The sequence below is a fragment of the Rousettus aegyptiacus genome, unplaced genomic scaffold, assembly GCF_014176215.1.
Source record: "Rousettus aegyptiacus isolate mRouAeg1 unplaced genomic scaffold, mRouAeg1.p scaffold_m13_p_1, whole genome shotgun sequence".
NCBI classification, from domain to species: domain Eukaryota; kingdom Metazoa; phylum Chordata; class Mammalia; order Chiroptera; family Pteropodidae; genus Rousettus; species Rousettus aegyptiacus.
Genome location: NW_023416284.1, coordinates 64,737,620 through 64,760,334, shown reverse-complemented (window position 1 = coordinate 64,760,334; position 22,715 = coordinate 64,737,620). Strand labels below are relative to the sequence as shown.

At 32.4% G+C, this 22,715-nt stretch overlaps 1 protein-coding gene across 6 annotated transcripts in view; it reads left to right on the top strand.

The window, feature by feature from the left end:
- The window catches only part of EVI5 (ecotropic viral integration site 5), a 197,672-nt gene that overhangs the window by 154,621 nt on the left and 20,336 nt on the right, over positions 1 to 22,715 (top strand). For all 6 annotated transcript variants that reach the window (XM_036236430.1, XM_036236426.1, XM_036236431.1 and 3 more), the window contains one exon: positions 12,135 to 12,230. In XM_036236430.1, coding sequence (XP_036092323.1) covers positions 12,135 to 12,230 — 96 coding nt within the window. The remainder of the gene's footprint in view (positions 1 to 12,134; positions 12,231 to 22,715) is intronic.

Here is a 22,715-nt window from a genome sequence, read left to right as displayed (position 1 = left end):
CCTTATCTTTCCATGGCTGGTTTTTCTCATCATTTATATCTCAACTTAAAACTCACCAACTCAGAATTGTTCCATTCCCTGACCACTTTTGTAAAGTTGTCCTGTCACACCGTTACTCTCTCTTTCATCATCATGTTTTTTTATTATTATTATTGATGGATGTTATCAGTGTCTTAAATTATCTTTACTTTAAAAATTAACTCATATCCATATCTTAGAATCTTATTTGTCTTATTTGCTGCTGTATTATGCCTTTTGTCGTGGCATATTAAAGGTACTCAAAAAATAATTGCCGAATGAATTTTAGGGGGCAGAAGACAGCCATGCATAAGAGAATTTGATAATCTATGCCGTAAGAGCAGGTAGCAGGTTCTAATATTTTGTATTGAAAGATTCATTTATTTAAATAAATATTGCCCCAGAGATAAATTGAAACTGATCCCTTAATAATCTATCTCAACCATCTAACAAAATAATAAATAATATATATCTTTTTAAGGCAAGTACTTTCCCACTAAGAGCAGTCTGAGAGGAAAAAAATTATAACCTAATGCAAGAAACTTTAAAAGTGACAGCTAAGAAAAAAAATAGACTATTCTACAGCAGAAAGGCCTAGCAGTGCTTGGCTGCTAACCTCAACTGCCTCTCCTCTCCTGTCCCACTCAGCAAACTGTATAGGTAAGTCAGCAAAATCCCCCAAAGAGTCTTCATATTCTAAATATGTAGAGAAGGAAAATGAGTATGTAATTTCCTGACTGAGGAGTTGTAGAAACTTCTGCAAGGAACAACCCAGTAAAAGAGACTAGAAAGTAAACATCTGAATCTTAACTAAAGTGAAGGCCCTGAGACAACACACTGAATTTAGGAAATGATCTGAATCCTAAAATCCAGTTTTTAACATATATCACCTCAGTTGCGTTATACAGGTATTTAACAGAATCACAGAAGAATAAGTGGAGCCCTTATCTCGCCAGGTTCTTGCTTTCCCTGTGCTAACCCTCAGATGGTAGAAAAGTGAGAACAAATTTCAGATTGGAGGTCAAAGAAAACAGATCTTAAATATGGTGGGAAGAGAGTTAATAAGTAACTCATATCATTAAAGCATTTTGGAATATCTGGACAGTCACTTAGCTATGAGCATGATGAGTAGAAATGGCATTGCACCTTGGTTTATATTATTAGAGCAGAGAAAGAAAAAGAAACGCCATTTAAAAAGATCCCAACCAAGAAGAAAGGTAATTCAGGGGTAAGACAGTGATTACAATTGCTTCACACTATAAAACAACTAAACATGAATTCAGTAAAATTAAGATATCAAAAGATAAGATGATAAAAATATAATGAAGTAAAAAGGAAGATTGTACCACTAAGGAAAAAATTGAAGTCTAATATGTCTTTGCTGAAATCACAAAAAGAATAGTCTATTCAATAGGCAATGCTAAGAAGTGGAATATTGTTATGGAAGAAAAGCTTAAGATAATCACAATGAATGCAGAGATTAAGAATATAAAGCAAGTATTACCTAATAGGTAGAGACAATAAATAATTTAACACTAAAGATAATTGGTGTCCCACAACAAATGGAAAGAAGGCATATTTAAAAATATAAACAGGAGAACCCTGAAATTAAAGAAGATTCAAATGTGCAAATTAAAAGAACACCTACTCTGTGTTCTAGGAAAATTTGACCTAGAACAAATTACCTATGAAGTTGTATGGGAAGATAAAGACTTGTCCTCCAGGTTTCTTACAGTATATTCAATACAAGTAATATATGTAATTATATATATATATATATATTATTATTTAGAAATAATTATTTCTCATAAAACAAAACTGGCTGCCCGTATTTGAAAATGTTTACATTGATTAATTCTGTGAAGTATGAATAGATATGATTATTCTCTTTGTGCATTTTTTTTAACTAAAAATTTTTCCTACTTTTTTTCCTGCAAACATTTAAATATCTCTGTACCAAAGGTGAACTCCAAGTTATAAGCTAAAGATGATAAGTATTTGATGGAGGAATATATGCAGAGGAAAAATGACTCTTAATAACCATGTTATTCACAGCCAACCCAAACCACCTCATTGAAATTGTTGAGAAAGAAAATTAATTTTATAATGTGAGTTACTAATCTGAAATGTATAAAATGTTATTGATATTATCTTTATATAGGCTGTCATAGGTCAAGCTATCTATGAGAATAATACACAGATTTGCCTGTTTTATTTTTTGTACTTTGGTTTCCCTTGGCTTCATATGAGAAGGGATTACTGAATTTACAAGTAATTATAATTTGGTTTTTCACACTGACCTTCCATACTTAGACTAAATATGACTGGCTCCCCTATCAAGCTCTGATCTCCAATATATAATAGTCTAATAAGTTGATAAAAAATGCTTGACAAAATCAGCTCTACAGTGGGTCCTTGAAACAAATGAGAAGAGAGCGAAATACATATATATGACCCATCCGGTCATTTGATGCTATGGAAGGTACATAAGAAACTTTGACAGCTAATGACTGTACTCTCCAACTTCGGCTTACTTATCACTCTTTACTTGGGGTCTAGAAAATACACAAATAACATAAAATAAGCAACACCATTTTTAGAAAAACGGTTCTACCACATACCCTTCTGTGATTTTTCTCACAAATATGAGACTAGGAGTGAAACCTGATTTCTACCCCTGGCTTTTTCCTAGCTAGCCATGTAACCTTTGGTAAGTTAGTCAGCCACTGAGTGTGTTTAATCCTCTAGGGCTATTGGAGCCAGGCTAGGGCAAGCCACCCATCAGGACAATAAACAGAAAATGAGGCCATACCAGAAAAATGGACATGTTATTAGTTTATCAATCTAGAGGAAAATCTTGCTAAGAGAAAGAAGTGGTGATAAGAATCCAGAGTATGAAAATAATAAATCTAGACCATAATAGTCATCAAGCTGGAAGAAGAAGATCTAGAGAATTAATAGTGACAGGTAGTAAAATGACAAAAGATGAAATTAGATTTATATAAATCTAAAAAGACATTTTGGAACTAATTCTTCAAAAGTCTTGGTATTCCATGGCAGCACTCCACAAAGGTCTTGTCAAGTCTTAACTCAGCCTAGCACAACAGTGCCTATTATTAGTAAATGGGATATATTGCTATATATCCCATATTTGTGTAAAGCAAAAGCTGCTTTACACAAGATCGCCTATTTGTAGTTTAACTCTGTGGTATCAAAACAAAAAACAAAACTAAGAGACAAACATGGAGATGAATCTTTCGCTGATATGATAACCCCCATGAGACAGAATATTTAGAATATTAAAATATGACAAGTCCATCTATCTAGAAGGTCAATCACATTTTCTTTAACTACAGAGTTTCCCAGCTGTGAGCACTGTCTGAGCAAGATGAAGCTTAATGAATAGCTGTTTGTTGCTTTCTTTTATGATAAGTCCTCTTTTAGAGATTTCTTTATGACTAACTTCATGCTTTTCCCAAAATTTAAAGTCATCTGCTTACATTGTAGAATATTTTTTGCAAAGAGACAGATGATGGACTCAAAGGCTCTTGTATGTATTTAAAGTTATGTCAAACATTGGAGAGGATTCTTTGGACCTCAGGATTGAAAAGCTAAACCTATAGATTAGTCTGCAAAAAAAAAACCATAACTACTAATGTTTATTATGTTTATCTTTTACCACATATATAAATAATAAAAATAAATATTTACCAATATAACATTTAAAATGCTGTCTTCTTGTGCTGTTCTTATAAATTTTCTGAGTCTTTGGCTGCGGATGTTTAAGTTAATGTGTCCTTGTGTTTCCTACTTACTTCCTTAATCCAACCAACCATTAAATATATATGGTTTATATAAATATAAACCATTAATATATATATATATTATTCCATTGCCTATTTGGTTTGAAAAAAAAGAAAACAATGCGTTACTTGAAGTTTTGTTAGAATGGGAAATTTTTCTATTTCAACTTGTATAATATACAATTTATAGACTTGAACTCTTCAAATATATTAACAATATGAAAAACAAACAAGGCAGAGGGACTATTATAGATTACAAGAGGCTAAAGACATATAATAACCAAATATAACCATGAACCTTGGCTTGGTTTGATTCTGAACAATAATAAACATTTTGGGCCCTTTTAGGAACATTCAAATAGGAACCACATGTTCAATGGATGATACTATGAAATTATTATTAATTTACTTGTTATAATGGCATTTGGTTATGTAAGACAGTTCTTTATTCTTAGGAGATGCATGCTGAAATACTTAGTATCGAAATGTCATACCTGCAGTTTACATTCAAATGATTTAGAAGATGTGCATAGAACAAAAGCAAATGTGGCAAATAGTAATTGGTGAATATGGCATAAGGGTATATGGGTGTTGTACTATAATTTTAACTCTTCATAGATTTTAAATTTTTGAAAAACAAAAACCTAGAGAAAAATTTGACAAGATGTAAATAATAGGTAAGTTGCTTTGATATTTGCCTCCTGATCTAGGGTGCTTTCTGCTACCTCATCTTTGCATTTAGTACGTTAACTATGTGTTAACTGGTTAAATTCTCTTTAAAAAAAAAAAAAAACTGAGCAAATTAAAAGTCTATGGCTTGTAATACATCTTCTAAAATCTGCTATCTTCCTGTCTAAGGAAGTATCCTTTCTGTGGCAAGATAGAGTAAGTTATAACTAGCATTAAAAACATAGATAAAGAAACATATACAAGAATGGATTCTTAGGCATGCCTATTATAATTTCTCTTTAAAAATGAGGCAGACTAAACTTGTAAGTTTAAACAAATCCTGGGTCCCTAACTCTTCTCTCACCTCCACAATATTTTTTAAAATTATACACTACTAAACACTACTTTCTTCCCAAACAGTTGTTCAATTGTAGTTAGCTCAGTTTTTCTGCAATATAGCATGCAAAAACATGCTACTTAGAGCTGTAGAGAAAACATTTCACATTTTCCCTTCAATCTTCCAGCTTGAGGCACCACCACATATAATTGTTCAACTTTTTAAATGGTATGTCAGAGTACAGTTGATGTAATTGATGATATCTGATAAAAATGTCCACTTTATACTGTGACTATATATACACTGCACAAATACATAATCACTTTTTTTTCCTGCTGACTAAAGCATTTGTTGCTTTTTCAATCAGCTGTAACAAAATATGTGGACTATACTGGGCTCATTCCTTCTCTACCTCATCCTTTCTCTGATTACTTCTCCTATGGTTTCAGGGATAAAACAGGTGAATGTGTATGCCTAAAGTCATTGATAAACAATCTAGGTAGTTGAATACCAGAATCACTGCTCTTAGTACAATATTCCTCTCCACATATTTGTATGTTATGTTAAAGAACGTAACTTTTTTACTGTATCAACCCTTTACCTATTAAAAAGTTTAGAGAATTGGACTCCATATTTCCCTTATTCACTGCAGTATCTCCTCATAGATATTGATGCTTTTAAGTTTTTGAAGAATTATTTTGCTGGTCTCCAAATACTTGAATTTTCTTTGCTCTTTAGTTATCTTAGTTTTCAGTAATAGGAGTATTATGTGTGGAATTTCCTCAGATCCTAAACATTTTTTTTAGTTCCTCATCATACATTACTAAATAGTAAAATAATAATTTCTGTTTGAGAGCTAGGTTAACCAAGAAAGGAATTTGAGTTCAAAATTGAACCAACCTCTGTAGACAGGGAACTGACCAGCTGAAACTAACAGAAATAATGTGAAGTGAAACTGATAGCAGAATTGAAATAAATTAATTTAAGAGTCCCTGATGGTTTTCCTCTATTTTTGTTTTTAAATATATTTTCTCTGGAAATGTAAAGACTATTTGTAAATAAGTTTAGGAGTCTTGATCATTTACCACATTTACCATTGTGGTGATAGTTGAAAGAATATTTCTCTCTTTTTCTATATGTAAAATTATACTAAGTAAGTTCTATAATGAATGTAAACTCATAAAATATTTTTTGAGATCCTTAGGAAATAGGATTAAAAGTATTTCGTAATTGGCACATAAGTAGAATTTTGAATTTGTGTCTAAAAGAAACAAGTAAATTTCAAAGTTAGTTCAAACCAGGGCGTTTCAAGTGTTGGTCTGCACACTGGCTATGTCAGAATCACCATTTGTGTACCCTCAAAAGTATATTGATTTTCAAGCCCCATTCCCAGAAATGTAGAATTCAGTTGGTCAGAAATGAGTTCTCTTAATCTATATGTTTACAAAACTCTCAAAGTGATTTTTCTCCACAGTCATCTCTGGGAATCACAGTTTTAAGCATTTCCTAGATTATGTTTATATTTTTGTATTCATTTGCTAAACCATATTTTAAAAATATTTATTAGGTAAGATGTTTTTACTGGAGATAACAGAAACCTCAATTCTATATTTATTTGTGACTTGAATAATATGGTTTAAATAATAAAGGGAATTTATTGACTCATGTACCTGAAAAGTTCAGACGTAGGATGTGCTTCAGGAAAGTTGATTTGGGCTCCAACTTGTTCCATTTAATCACGATTCTCAAGACTCTGCCCTTCTCATTTTTATTCTCAGGAGATTTTCCTTACTGCGTTAAAATGGCTAATAGGTCAGCTTTATACCCATACATCATAATGTCCAGAATAAGAAGCTGTGCCCGATAATTTCCAGCAAAAGTTTTCGAGAGGCACACTCTTCGAGCAACCTCTGAATCAGTCACTGCTTCACAAATGTGATTGTCCTATATGATTTAAACCCTACCAGTCAGGACCTACATATGGGATTAAAAATGGGGATAACACCAATCCTAACACCACTATGTAATGAGGGAGAGAGAATGGATCTTGAGATAACCATAAAATCTATAAAATAATATGGAGATGAACTGTAACTCAGCCCTCTCTAAAATTATATTCTGTTTTAATGAAGTACTAATTTATATGGTTTAATTTTATTACTTTTTAGTTTAAATTTCCAGTAAAATGTCAAGAAAGTAGTATCCATTCCTAGAACAAAACATAGATTTTAAATGAAGAATCTAAGTGAATTTAGGAGATACATATCTTTTCACATATGTAAATGAAGTACAATGTAGAACAAGTGCTTACTTTTTAGCAGGTGGAGGGAGAGGCAATGAATTGTTTTTTATTGATGACTTCTTCCTCCTCGTGTTTTACTATGAAGAATTTCAAACATACGGAAGTTGTAAGAATTGTATGGTGAACACTATAAACCCACCACCTCCATTCTAAAATTAATATTTTGATATATTCTATTTATTGACTTATCAGATACTCACCTAGCTACCTTATTTTTGGATGCATTTCAGAGTAAGTTAAAGTTGTTAAACTTTGCCTGTAATCACTTAAACATATCATTAACTAGAGTTATTGATGACCTTTTGATTAAGAGGCTTATTTATGGTTTAAGGCCTTAATATGAATTAGATCATTATAGATGTCATAATGGTAATTGCCTAATAATTATTCAAAGATAGTTCCAAGAGTAAACATACACTTAAATCTTTTACAAATGTTACTTTATGCCTTGTTAATATAAAGTTTCTTTTATCATTTGACAAAAAAAAAGTATGTATTTAAGGTCTATTCAGTGACAATACAGAATACCTAAATTGTTGATATGTTGGATCTCTTTAAGTTTGTTACTTACCTAATTAGTTTTGCTTAGGAAACCAGTTGACTGGTAATCTGTTGTTGTTATCAGCTAGACCAAAAGAAAAACTCAAGAAAATACAGATTCCTAGTAAATTTATTAGTGTAGCTGACATTTTCCCACCTGCTTATCAGAAAGGACCACACAGACAATGCATGAAAATAGAAAGCTCAAAAATACTTGAAAAAGTCTTAAATATTAGCTAATTGAATGAACTGTCTCACAGGTGAAATTAAATTGATATCCACTTCTTAGAATATAATAGTTAATTGGATTTTGGGGGCTATTGTAAATATATAGTTACTCACTTTTTACATTTAAAGAAGATTTTAAAAACTTTGAATTCACATATCTAGATGTAGAACATAAAAATCCCAGATTTTTAGATAAAAGGTTATTTCTACATTTTAATTTATTAAATTGCATTTAGGACATCTCTCACTTTTTACTTCTTTGTTTAAAATATCACCTATGTTCCCTTAAAGCAGGACTGTTGAATCAGAATACCCCAGACAGAGCTTTCCAACTGGTGTGTCTGTCACACTGGTGTGCTGTTAATGTTTGACAGATGTGCTAGGATGGTGATTGTCTTGTCCTGGGGTCACTACCAGAGCCCTACCTCTTTCCTTCACTTAGCCAATGTGCCTTAGAAGTTGTAATTTGGGGTATGTGTTGGGGAGGGGGGGCGGGTGTCCAGAGAAACAGTTTAATGGGCATCATACTCTGACTGTTTTTTCTTTTTTAAGTTAAAAACGTTCCATTTTTTATTGTATAATTTCTTACCTGCCTTGTTTTTATCTAATACTGCCTTTCTTCCAAAGGAATCAAGGTGCAGTAACACAGTTTTTAGCTAAACCTTACTAAGATCTACCGTTGGAGAAAACAGCTCTTTGGAATCACTTGGTTGCTTTTTATAAAACAAATTTGATGATTTCTATCTTGACAAACTTTTTTTCATATAAGTTTTCCTATAGGAAAGAATCGGTATTAATTATTGTTGCTGGTCATTCAGCAGCCTTCAAACTTACAGTATTTCTGCATTCTTGAACTTCTGGTTTACAATATAGAGCTTACCTTGGGCTTTGCCATTTTATTTGCCCTGAAATTTTTATTGTATCTCTTATGATATTATTGCTATAGGATATCCAAAATTCTCAAGACCTTTGCCTTCATTGAGGACCAGATTTAAAGGTACCTTTTCCAAGTCTGATTCTGAACCACAAATATCTAGCCTTTCCATCTCATCCTGAAGGATTTCTTCCTAGTAGTGGATTGTAATTTTTACTTAACCATTTCAAGGGAATTAATATGCGATGCTTAAATTAAAAGCCATCAAAAAGGACAACTGAACACATATATCCAAATGAAGAATTCTCATCAAATTGGTCCTTTTTGAAAATAATGTCAACTTATTCAGTTGCTGCTACCATTTTTCATGTCACATATGGTACTTGGAAAATATTATCTATAAGAATAATGGCTTCATTTATTTTGCATCAGCGAATAGTCTCCCTCCATATAATTTTTCTCTTTTTATACATTTTCCTTCTCACTTCACTCCCTCACTACTTTCTCCATTCTACTTGATATCATCCTTTTCCACTTTGGAATTTACAGAACTGAGATGGAGGAAGTCTCTATCCACGGAAAATCTGAGGACAAGATAGTCATGAAACAAACTGAATTTGGGTGATGAGTTCATTAGTTTTTATTATATTACTCTTCTGTTCATGTTCTGTGTCTTTAAAATATTTCCTTTAAAAATGAATAAAATGATTAAAAGTGATTAAAAATAAGATGCAGACATAGGTACATGTAAATGGTATTGGATAACTGTAAATTAATAATATGGATCATTAGCTTAGGGCCATAAATGCAAATAGCTATAGCATTTCACCTTTAATTCATTTTATATTGCAATTCCCGTTTAAATCAGCAAGGGCTAAAATAAATATTCAAGGAAAGTCATAAGATTTTAAAACATCCAAGAAAGCTACTATGCAAGGCCCTTTGCATAAATTTTCATATATTCTTTGCTTCATTGTTTCTCGTGTTCAGAAGGCTATAATATAAAGTGAAAAATTTATCAACTTTTCTGTGACTCTTAGGTGACCAGTTCACTTAATCTTTAAGTTTTTCCTTATCTAAGCAGTAGAAATAATGGTTACCTATTACACAGTATTGTTGTGACAATGACACGTAAAGGGTTTAGAACAATTTCTAGCACATCATAAGCCCAGTCTTTCTTACTGCAGCTCCACAAGAGAATTAAGTCCTACAGAAAATACTTTGAGTATTTTTTTTTTCATTTATTCTAAGGATGTCAGATAGTATCATTTTAGATGTATAGGAGGTCAGTTAAGTGATTACATACAATAATGCTAATTCTTTTGGGGAACCTCAGTGGAAAAGGTCTGATAAGTGCTCAGAATATTTTAGCTTTTACAGTCATAAGTGACAGGCATCCACATGGAAACAGATTCAAATAATAAAGGGAAAACAGGTAGGGAAGGCTTCAGAGATTATTTAATTAGGACTCTAACTTGGTATCTACTCTTCTGTAGGTTCTGCCCTTCTCTGGCTATCAAACTAATATTTTAACCAAATTCTCAAAAAAAAAAATTTCTTAAATACAAGCTTATGACTAAAAGTCATAAGGTATCTTTTATATATATTTAAGAAGCCTAGCACATTTGGAATATAGTAATTGTTAAATTAGTTCTTCGCTTAGGTGATTTTATGTGAAGTTCCTGCAAATATAGAAGAAGAGCTTTAGAGCCTATAGAATCTATTGTCATTATTTTACATCTGTACAAATACTAGTTACCTTAAACTGCTTCAGCAGGCCATATTCTATAAAAGATTTTGAAGGCGGTTTGCCAAAAGAAAAAGAACCCAAGAAGTGGGGGAGGGGAGGGCACTTATAGGAATAATTTGATGAAAGGATTTGAAGAACAGACTAAAGGTACATAAGAATGCAATTGAGGTGGCAAAGACCATTAGGGCAGAAGAGAAATCCTATTGGAATGGGGCCCTGACTCTATGAAGGAGCTATGCATTCTGTTGCTGGAGCAGTTCTGGTTAGTTCCTCTTTCTGCCAAGGGTGTTAAGGGAGGTTATGTAGAAGGCAGAGGGTGGACTTGGCTGCAGTCAGAAGACCAAATCAGGTGATGTCCAAGGTCCCTTCTTATTGTGAATGAAAGATAGCAGTAAGGATCTCCACACTGGGAAATGCTCTTCACTGCAACCCATTACTCTCCAGGTAACTACTGTATAGGACCTAAGGCACATTTTAAAACGTACTTCAAAAAAAAACCTATAGATATTCAGATAGCACTAAGATAAATTTTACAGGGCCTTCAAAGCTCTGTCAGATTAAAATGTTTATCTTTCTTCTCTGCATGTACTGATATCGAATGATCTTCAAGTTGTATTCTTGAGAGATAATAGCAAATATAGAACAGTGTGTTAATTATCTATAGTACAAGTAAAAATATGTGTGTATACTTGTGTGTTTGATTATATATGTACAAAATGTCATTGGAAGACTGCACTGAAAAACTTAACAGTGGTTGTCTCCATGGAAGGAGACTGAGTGGTTGGTGACTATTAAAAGTAACCACGTACTTTTCTGGTGTCAAGAGCTACTCAATAGTTTTAGTAGAAATCTCTGGATCAGGACTTTTTAACATTTTAAGCATCACATATGGCTTCCTAATTCCAAATAATCTGGATATATCAAAAACAATTGTTTTCACTCTCTAGTGAGCCCTTTATCTTTAAAGTTTTCTGACGGTATGAGAAAAAGGCAGCTCCTCCCCCTTTCCAATCTCTGTCCCTGGAAAATGGTTCTTAAACGATTCTAGAACTAGCTCTAAGGAGTAGAGCACATTTAATCAACTGTATCTAGGACTCCCAACACATATCCCTAAGCTAATCAAGCAGAAGAGATTCAGAGGTCCCCCCTCCCCCTTTTAAGAGTGATTTGGAAAATCTTCTTTTTTGCCTCTTCACTGTTCTCCAAGCAAAAGTAGATTCCCACTGTAGCTACAGGAAGCTCACCACTTTATGAACTAAGCACTGAATCTCTTATGGAGTCAAAACTATTTACCCTTAAAATAACTAGATATAAATGGTTTTGAAATTCTAGGACAATTTTTTCACCAGTAGATGTGCTTAACTATGATTTCTAAGTCTCTTAAAAGGTAGGTTTTGTAAGTTGTATGTGTTGTAATCAACTTCCATTAAGCATTATTTAAGAAATAGTATAGTTTACTATAAATTATTTTTCAGAGCTCATTTGAAAACATATTTGTTCAGAATTTAGCCAGTTAAAGGATGTCTTTATGCTGTCCTATATTTTAAAAATATTTGCATACATGCTGTGAAAGTTATCTTTTGTTTTTGCTTTGTTGTGTTGTCACAAAACAGAAAGAAGAAGGAAAGCTTCAAGGACAGCTTAACAAGTCTGATTCTAACCAGTATATTAGGGAACTGAAAGATCAGATAGCAGAGCTGCATCATGAGGTAAGTGATAAATTCTGATCTTCACATATTTCTTTCTTCCTTCCTCTCTATTATAACAACAGCTTATTATTGGTTACGACTGACTCTTTCGTGATAAATATTCTTTGAATCCTTGATTATAATTATATTTGATAAGATTGTTTTCTTTTTAATAAGAACTTTTCCGTTTCAATGTTGACTTATTTTCCTTAAACCTCTTTAATCATGATCTAAAATGATCAATTAATATTTGCAAGGAAAATATTTTATTTGTTATTGTAATCTGAAAACCCTCAATAGTTGATTTAGGTGTCAAAGTTAGATCACTTAAACTAAAAATTTTTGTATACCTATAGACTAGATTTGTGGTATTTACTGTTGTAGAGAGAGGGAAGTCTTTTTACTCTTGTCTTCTTTTTCCTTTCATGGTGGTATTACCGAGATTGCAAAAAAGGATACTTGCCTAATATCAGTTAACAGATTTCTTAGTATCTGAACACTTTTTAAACTGACACTACCTTGAATCTGTGAAATTCAACTCATTAATTTCAGACAGTTTTACTAGGATACATTAAGTAATATATTAAGTAATTTAAAATTTTAAACTAATGTGTTTTGATTAGAGAGACACTTTTTTTAATGTGACTCTAGATCAATTTTCTTGTCATTTTCTAATGATAAAGATATTGCTAAACATGAATGGAAAGCACATTTCTTGTCTTGAATTATTTGTGCAACAGTGTTTATTCACAATGATAAGATTTGAATGGGTAACATGAACCTCATTTAATTAAAAAAAAAAAAAAAACTGGCCACTAAATTAATTTAAACCTCAAAGGAAAAAGTTTGGACATTACCCTTTCCTGGTGTTACACTCTTCAGTTAAAGTCTGAGTGTTTTGAGTAATACCTCCTGGAGGTGATAATCTAAGTAAATTCTGAATGAAGAAATAACACAGTAACAAAAATGATAAATCTTAGATGTGGTTTAATTTAATTTGTCCTGAAATTTTGGGGGTCATTCCTGTAAATATTGACTTTCAGCCATGATAACATTTGAGGGATTACTTATAATCTTTATTTATTTGTGTGCATTTTTTATAATCTCTTCTGATCCAGTAGCCATGTATGAAAGAATAAGTTACAAATAAGTGTGTCTTAGTAGTTATTCTTTTGAGAACCCTAGGAATTATTTACTGTGTTCAAAGATTTTCTCAAAAAAATTATAACTAAATTAAAACAATCTCCCATTTATAATTTTGAGGATTAAGCAGATTTTTTTCATGAATGACTGACTATATTGTTGATCTTTAAAATACCAATAATAGTTACTGTTGAGTACCCTCTATCAGCCAAACATTGTGTCAGACACTTTATATTTATTATTACTAACCCTCGTAATAATCCCACATAATGTTGGCATTCTCAGTTGAATGGATATGGAAACAGACTCAAAATAATTAAGTAACTTCAGTTTGGCCTGTTCTTTTCTATTCTGCTTACAGAGGCATTAGTTTAGGGCACTTCATCAATATTTAAAATCTTAAGAATAGCAATTAATGACAGTATTTTAACTTTGTTGGTTCCTTCCTGACACATGAATCTTCATGCATTCAGTAAGTGAATCCTGCAGTTGACCTAGCCACAAGAGTTCCTATCTCTCCCTGTTAGCATTGCAAATGGAGCTTTATCTTCACTTCTTGCAATTTACTGTGATTCATCTAAATGCCTTCTCTGACTCCCAATCACTACAACTCCTCTCCTAATTTTACCTAATCTTGCTCCTAATTTTACCTGCATTCCATAGAAATTTTTTTATTTTGGAGCCTTTTAAATCCTGCTAAGACCTTCGCGGAAACCCCTGCACCCCAGACCTGGTAAGAGCTGTAGCTAAATCCTCCCCCCATCCCAACATCCTATCTTCATGGCATACAGAGAAAGAAACCTGGGTCCCAATTCAGGTGTTTTCCTTATCTCATCTTCCACATCCTACCCTCCCACCCATCTATTATCATAGCAGGCACTATATATATTAGTCACTGGGTTTAGAACTGAAGATAAAGAAGATTGAAGCACAATACATAGCCTCAAGGGGCTCACAGCCTAACAGTGTTGATAGGCCTATAAATAAATTATAATACATAATGAAAAGTATAGCATTGTAGTAGCTACCATTCAACAGTCACTCTGTGCCAGACGCTAAGTAGTATACTTCTATTATTTCTTTTAATCTCAACAGCCCTGTGAAGTAAGTAGCATCATTATTATTCATGTTTTACATCTAATAAAACTGAGGTTCTTGGGTATTAAATAATTCCCCATGGTCATACCTAGTCAGTGAAAGAGAGAGAATGCTAGTTCAGACTATATGACTCCAAGCCCATCCATGCATTTAACCACCATATGCTCCATTGCCTCCTTTGAAATATACAGGGATAAGATGGTAACAGCATCTGGGCTCGGTTTTGAAAAATGGAAAGAAAATTTCCAGGCAAATTGGGCATCGGGAACATTTAAGTCAGAGAAATAAAATTGTAGGTACCAGGAATGAATAAGCCATGTACTTCTGCAACATAGTCTGTCTTCTTATAGCTGCTGACCATCGAAGACAAAAAAAATCTTTTCTAAATTTAACCAAGTTATTTTTAAATGTAACTGTAGGTTATTCTCATTGCTGTATAATTTTTTGTGTAAATGTACCATAATTTATTTATTCTGTTAATGAATATTCAAATTATTTCCAGTTTGTAGCTCTGTTAAGAACATTGCTACAAATGGTTATGCAATTTATACTCCTTTGAGCAATGTAGGCAGTTTTTATTGTTCTACATATACTCATCAACGTGTGAGATTGGCTCTACTTACCTAATTTTTGTCATTCTTAGGGAAGAGGTTTCTCATTATGGTTTTTTTCCCAATTACTAATAAGATTGAATACCTTCCTCTCAGCATCTAGAATAATGTTAGCATGTAGTAGGTACTCCATGAAAATGTCTTTAATGAATAAATGACTGCGAAAGGCTTTGCTGATAAGGTAGCATATAAACTGTGATAGAAAATCTAAATAAAGCTCTTCCTGAAGTTTGGCTTAAAAATGTTTATATATATACTCTCAATATATACTGATAACTCTGTTTATGTATACCTGAGCAATGGATTTAAATATTTACCAAAAAAGTATTTTTAATGTCCCAAACATTCATAATATTTTTAATATGTGTACTTTTTCTCATTTTGTTATTAAATGGGAATTTTTGAAATAAGGAACTTAAAAAATCAAATGACAGACTACCTACCCTTTTGTACTACTTGAGTCTTTTTCTTCCTTGCCTTTATATTCTTTAATTTAAAAGTAGTTAATAAAATCTTTTGAACTTCTTTTTTTCTGTAAGAGGCTTTTAAAAGACTCATTCAACATTGTTCTTCATCTAGGCATTAAATCCGGAATACTAAAGAACTTGGTCATTTCGCTCTGTGGTCATTAGCAACTAATTTTTTCTATTTCAAACTGAATGATACTGCTTTTGTTTTTGTTTTTGTTTTTTAACTGGATTTTTATTCTATACTGACTGTTTTCTACCAATGATACTGCTTTTGTTTTCGTTTTTGTTTTTTAACTGGATTTTTATTCTATACTGACTATTTTCTACCAATCTTGCAACACTTCAGTTTTATTACCTAGTTTACAGAGTGGTAACCCAGAATTGACATTCTTACTCACAAACTGCTTTGATAGTAATGGTCTATGTCTGGAGACAGAAGTAAGAATCAAAAATAGTGTTTTCTAATTGTACTAATGGCTGCTGATAATTGAATTTTAATTTGATAATTATTAAGAAAAATTTTAATATATGGAGTTATATCTTCATATGTTTTTACCGTAAAAAGTGCTAGGTCTCCCAGTGTGACAGCTTCTTAATAAAAGAAATTATTTCCTTAAATTTATTCTTTCTCTAATTAGAGAAATGTAAAGTACCATCCAGGAGCTCACACAAGCTTCAGTACAAGTAAAGTGTTTTTCTTTGCTGCCCAAAAGATCCCATGCAGACAATGAGAGATCAGAGTTGTACAAGTATAAACGATTAGCACTTCTTAAAAATCTTAAAACCTCCACTTATGGATAAACAATTCATTCTTAATGACTTATTTAAATGAATGTTATTATTCCTCCTCTTATGCATTCCATTTTATCTTGGATAAGCAGTTATCTTATTTGAAGTCATAATATCGCAATTATTGTACAATGTACAATATTTTATGTCTGGAATAATATCACTGTGTAAAAGACTTAAGGCTGAGGTTTCAAATTCACATATACTTTTAAGACAGGCATGTTTTCAAAGTTTATCTAGTTTTTCATTTGATAAATAAAGAAGCTGAGGGCCCAGGGGTTACAGGACTTACCCAGAGTTAAGCAGCTAGTTAGTGGCAGAGACAGAACTACTGCCCAGGCATTCTGGCTTCTGATCTACTACATCTCACTTGCCTATCACACTCCTCCAACTGTCACATGTTAAATGTAATAGGAGTTCCATAAATGTTTAATTGAATTAAAATTAATTACTTTTCTCAAATGAGAACCCAATGTCTCCTTAATAGAAATCTACTCTCACCTCGTATTCCTTACATTTCTTTCAGCATCAGGTTCTGGATTTCTGTTACATCTGAGCTTGGAGAATGGATCTGACTTTTCCCTTCAAAATTTGCTTCAGTTTTCAGTGGGTGCTACTAAAAACGTTTGAATATTACATGATTTTCTGAAAATAGAGGCAACTGAGATTTTCTAGTAAAATTTGGCATTTCCAGAAACATAAAACTGGATTTAAAAAATAGTCAACTGAAATTCATACATACCTGTTATTTAAGAAATACAACCTTACCCAATGACATAAATTAGCTCAACTATTCAATACATACTGTTTCAAGAGTTTGTTATTTAACTGGTGACCAAACTTCCAGCAATTGTTTCTAGATTCACTTTTTTAATCTCCAGGGCTGTATATCTTTCCATTCATTCTTTGCCTCCAAAAAGAATATATAGTATGCCACATTCAGAGAAAAACTATAATAATCCCACACAAGATATGTTACTTATATATTCAAGACTTTTAGACTACTTTCCAGTTTTATGTTATATTCATGAAAATAGGGTATTCTACCCAATTATATGTATCATATTCCTACTATAGGTTAAAATTTTTTTTAATTTGTTATTGAAAATATGTGATTCTGTTTGTGGTAATTTTATTAAGGAACTGGAGTTGAATCATGAGAGCATGACAAAAAAAAAAGGATAGGTCTTATAGGAGAGGGTGAACTGATGAAATCACTTAGACAATAAAAATTAAAAAACAAAGTGAGGAAAGGAATTAAAACCCTAGAAAAGAGCTATCAAGGAAAGAAGCTATTTAGAATATTGACTAAGGTAGAACGTGCCTCGAGAAGGTTTGTTTAGGGATGTCTAGGATAAAATATGGGTGAGCAGCCAATTTGGAGAATACAAAATCAACCTGATACTAGGGATTTGCATCTGGTATTCGGAATTAAAGGACCAAATAAATATCCAGGGCTGTATATCACAGATAATATCACACTGGCCAAGGAAAAGAGCCAATAGGAATTGTTAAGTCAGAGTTGGATATTAAGCTGTGCCAGATGGGATTTTTTTCTGATATTGTGCCAGACACTGTTGGAACTACAGTATATAATATTATCAAGGAATTTACACTCTGATGGGGAAAAGTTTAACAGTTAATTTGATAAAGACTATATATATTTGGTACTGATAGTGAGTACCTAATAGTTCAGAAATGGGAGATAACATCACTTAATTTCATTTATTTTAATCAACGGTTTTTATACTCTCCTTGATGCTCAGGAACAAGCTAAACTGAATTCCTTGATGGCAAACATTGTTTCTTATTCAGCCTTCTATTCGTTAGAGTATTTCAAAAGTCCTGACACGGTACTATGAATTCACAGATTCAATCAGTTCTCCTAGTGTTCAAATTGTCCTGAATTTAACCAGTGGGATCTCTATCAAGCTAGCCCAAGGATCTTTTTTTCTATAACCTCATTATTCTTTGAGCACTTCTGTGTTTTCTGATAATAGGTGGCAAGTTTCTTCAACAGTATTGTATAAAAATGAGTATAGCTTGATTTTCAAATGTACGGCAGTGCAAGAGTATTAGTACTGATCTGTAAATTGCGTAATAAATGGTCTCAACAATTACTCTGTGACAATATGATTGGAAACATAAGTCATAAGAAACCACGTCAGGGTAAACTGGGTGTCAAATACCACTTGGGTTATGAGAAATAAAAGTGAATGATAATAAACATTTACAAAAGGAATAGAGCTAACTATAAAGCCTATAGCAACAGGTTTTATACTTACATATAGTAGTTCTTAAACATATTTAATTCAATAAGGGTGGAAGACTTTTTTTTTCAGCATTCCCATGAAGAAACCATCTTAATAGCATACTTTTGTATCTTAGACATGAGGAAAATAAAATACATAAAACCATTTCAATAATATGTATGGTACCAATAAACTTTTAGCATGACTACAATATTAAATGCAGTTGCTGATATTTGGAATGATAACTAATAGGATGTGCTTGAAGATTTCATTCAACCTGATTTGGGTAACCAAAATAAGCTACAGTTTTAAAATCCAGTGAACTTACTCATGTACTCAGATTTCAAGACTTGAGTATTCATTTTTAATATTTATTTTATTTATTCAAAAGCTGATTATTCCTACTCTTCATTTAAGTCTTACTTTCTCCTTTCATTATCATGTCAGTACAAACTTTTAAACACATACATAAAATGGAGAAGAGAGAGGAAAATAGATATCCATATAATTAGGTTCTTAATAACTATTCTGGATTTTTGTTAGTTTCTTTTTTAAATGTAATTAGTTTTGTCTCTGGATATTGTATCTTTGTTCTCCATCTTACTACAGGTGGTTGAGAAACTCATCTTTCGAACAGTAAAAATTAGAGTCAGAAGACCTAGATTTGAGACCTAATTCTGCCACTGATTGACTCTATGACCTTAGGATGCCAATTTATTCATCCAGTCAGTGAACATCTAAATATTCTTTAGTTCCCAGGCATCCTTAGGCCTTGCTTCAGTTTCTGCATCCCAAAACAGTTATGCTAAATGATCTTTAAAGTCCTTTTAATCCTAGTTTTATACTAGGTGTATAAAATTCATAGTCCCAGTCGTTAAGGAATTCATACTGGTATGGCAGCCAGTGTGGGCAGTGCTGTGGTAGAACTACATGGCACCATGGTGTAGAAACATGTCAAAACATCTCTTGGTGTATATTAAATGAGGAGTAGAAGGTAGCCATGAAAAGGAGAGTAGAAGGTTATTTTGGGCAGAGAGGCCATCATATACAATGGTTTGGAAGCAATTAAAGAGGTCACAACAGAGACCAAATAGGAGCAGCTATAAAAGTAGGAGGGAAATCAATAGAGAGGGGCATCTCTGAAACCAGAGACTTTCTTCCCTGATCAATTTGTTTTTAATGTGTGGTACTGAAAATAGCATTCATAGAGATTGATCTGATGACTGAGGGTAAAGCTTTCTTAAGTAAACAAAGTAATCCATAAAACACAATCTTCTTCCTTGATTATGTTTTTAATTGTATTCCTTTTAAGGCCTGGATCCAAATGATACATCACAGAGCCAGTCTGAATCTTTTCAGTCTAATTTAGATATTCTCTTGCTATTATCCACCAAGCTACCCAATACTTCGCACTTGTTTTTTAGTGCTGTATATTCTTAAATATAAAAGTCTAGTTTCTTCAACTATGCCAGGATTTTGAAATATAGTCAATCATTTGAAAACCTTATTTTTTTAATCAGGTAATTCAATTTAAAATACTAGTTTTTCAAAGAAACAATAAAATATTATTCAAACTAGGAACATTTGAAAATGTGCTCCACAAATTTACTAAGTGTGAATTAAAGGAGAATTGACAAAAGACGAATAATTAGCTCTCTCAGATTTACAAATACTAAAAAATTTACTTTGTAGTTAGCAGTCTTTAGTGCAGTAAATCATGTGCTTTTCATGGACCATATCTCACAGATGCAGTTGGACTTGAGATAATCAGATTTTTACTCCCCACAAGCTGGACAGCTGAAATGTCATACCAGTAATGTGTGTCAAAGACTTAGTGTTACTTTGCTGCCTGTCTGATTTAAGTTGTTGTGGTCAGTCTGAGGAACCTGTGATATGATAAGATAGTATTCATTAAGTCATGTGGTTTGCAAGTACCCAATCTTAACTAAGCAGCCTGTGAGCACTCAGAATGAGGAAGAGAGGGATACTAACCTTGTTTGTTTGAAAGCTTATTTTGTGTTCTGACACAAAATAGTGTGGGTGTGATGATATGTATATTATTCATTTTTAAAATTATATTTCATCAGGAGTTTTAGTTTCTGAAAAAAGTGAACATTACAAATGTGTTCATCTTTCACTTAATACTTCAATCTAGAGCATTAAAATTTTATTGCAAATATTTTCTACTTATTTAAAATGAAGCCATAGACAGTAGCCACAATTTCTTTTTCTGTCGTAGAAAAAATTGGATGTTGACAAAAACGTTGGTGATTTTTTAAAATTCAATTAAATTTTCTACATTTCCTAAATAGAAAACTTTTTTAAATTAAATTTATTGGGGCGACATTGGTTGATGAAATTATATAGGTTTCAAGTGTATAATTCTATAATACATCATCTGTATATTGCATCGTGTGTTTACCACCCAAAATCAAATCTTCTTAGGTCACCGTATGCTTGACCCCTTTTAACTTTTTCTACCTCCCCTTTCCCCCTTTTCCCTCTGATAACCACGCAACTGTTGCCTGTGTCTATGAGTTTTTGTTTGTTTGTCTTGTTCATTTGTTACTTTCACTTTTTTAATCCCACATATGAATGAATGATATGGTTCTCATCTTTTTCCTTCTGACTTATTTTGCTTAGCATAGTAGTCTCAAGATCCATCCATGTTGTTACAAATGGCAGCATTTTATCTTTTTTTTTATAAGACTGAGTAATATTCCATTATATATATGTACCATATCTTCTTTATCCAGTCATCTATCAAAGGGCATTTCAGTTGTTTCCATCTCTTGGGCACTGAGTAATGTCGCAGTGAACATGGGGGTACTACATATGTCTCTACAAATACAGAATTAATTTATTTTCATATGGCAATATCTCCCATACCCACAAAATAGCTATCTGATATGTGTGTGTGTGTGTGTGTGTATGTGTATGTGTATGTGTATGTGTGTGTGTATATATATATATCTTTATTGATATATAATTCACATCCAGTATAGTTCACTCATTTAAAGTGTACAATTCAGTGGTTTTTAGTATATTTGCAAAGTGGTACAACCATCATCACTATCGATTTTAGAACATTTTTATCACTCTAAAAATTAATCTCATTCCCGTTAGCAGTCATTTTTTATTTACCCCCACTCTGGGCAACCACTAATCTACTCTCTATCTCTATAGATTTCCCTATTTTGGACATTTTATTTAAATGGAATTATATGACGTGTCATCATCTGTGATTGGGTTTTTTTACTTATAAGGTCTTGAATATATACTTAGTAATGGAATTGCTAGGTCATATAGTAACTTTGTATTTCATCATTTGAGGAACTGCCATGTTGTTTTCTAAAGCAGCTGTATCGTTATACATTTCTACCAGCTGTATATGAGGGTTCCAATTTGTCCAGGTCCTTGAAAATACTTGTTATTATCTTTTTGATTGTAGCCATTCTAGTGAGTGTGAATGTCATCTCATTTTGATTTCCATTTGTATTCTGATGGCTAATGACATTGGGCATCTTTTCATATGCTTATTGGCCATTCATATCTTTAGAGAATGTCTGTTCAAATCCTTTGCCCATTTCATTTTGGGTTATTTGTCTTTTTATAATTGAGTTGTAAGAGTTCTTTATATAGTTTAGATACAAATCCTTTATCAGCTAAATGATTTTAAATTTGGTTTACTGATTGGATGGACTGATAAAACCTATGATTTAGCTTTAGAGAGGAATCATTCCTCGTAACAAAATTCAATTGAGATAGAAAAGAAGTATTTCATTTTCATAAGGATGTTTTGCTTAAGGTTTGAATTTTTTCAGGTTTTCAGCTAAAGGTTAAATCAAATGAGATGTGTGTGGTACTTTGATGTAGCTTTAAATTTCAGAGTGAAATGAGTGTGAAGTGATTTATTTCCTGTAATTGGTCATAAATTTACATAGAACCTCATATATTCCTAACCTCATCACCATTGACATTAGAGTACCTTCTAAATAATGTTACTAGTTTCAATTTTATCAAGATGTGTCAGCTGCCAGGAAGAGGACAATGCAGTTTCATTTTCTTTGACCCAGTATACTGGATAAATCTAAGTGTTTACTATAGAAAGGCTAAAAGTTCTTTGTAAGTGACTTTCCTTTC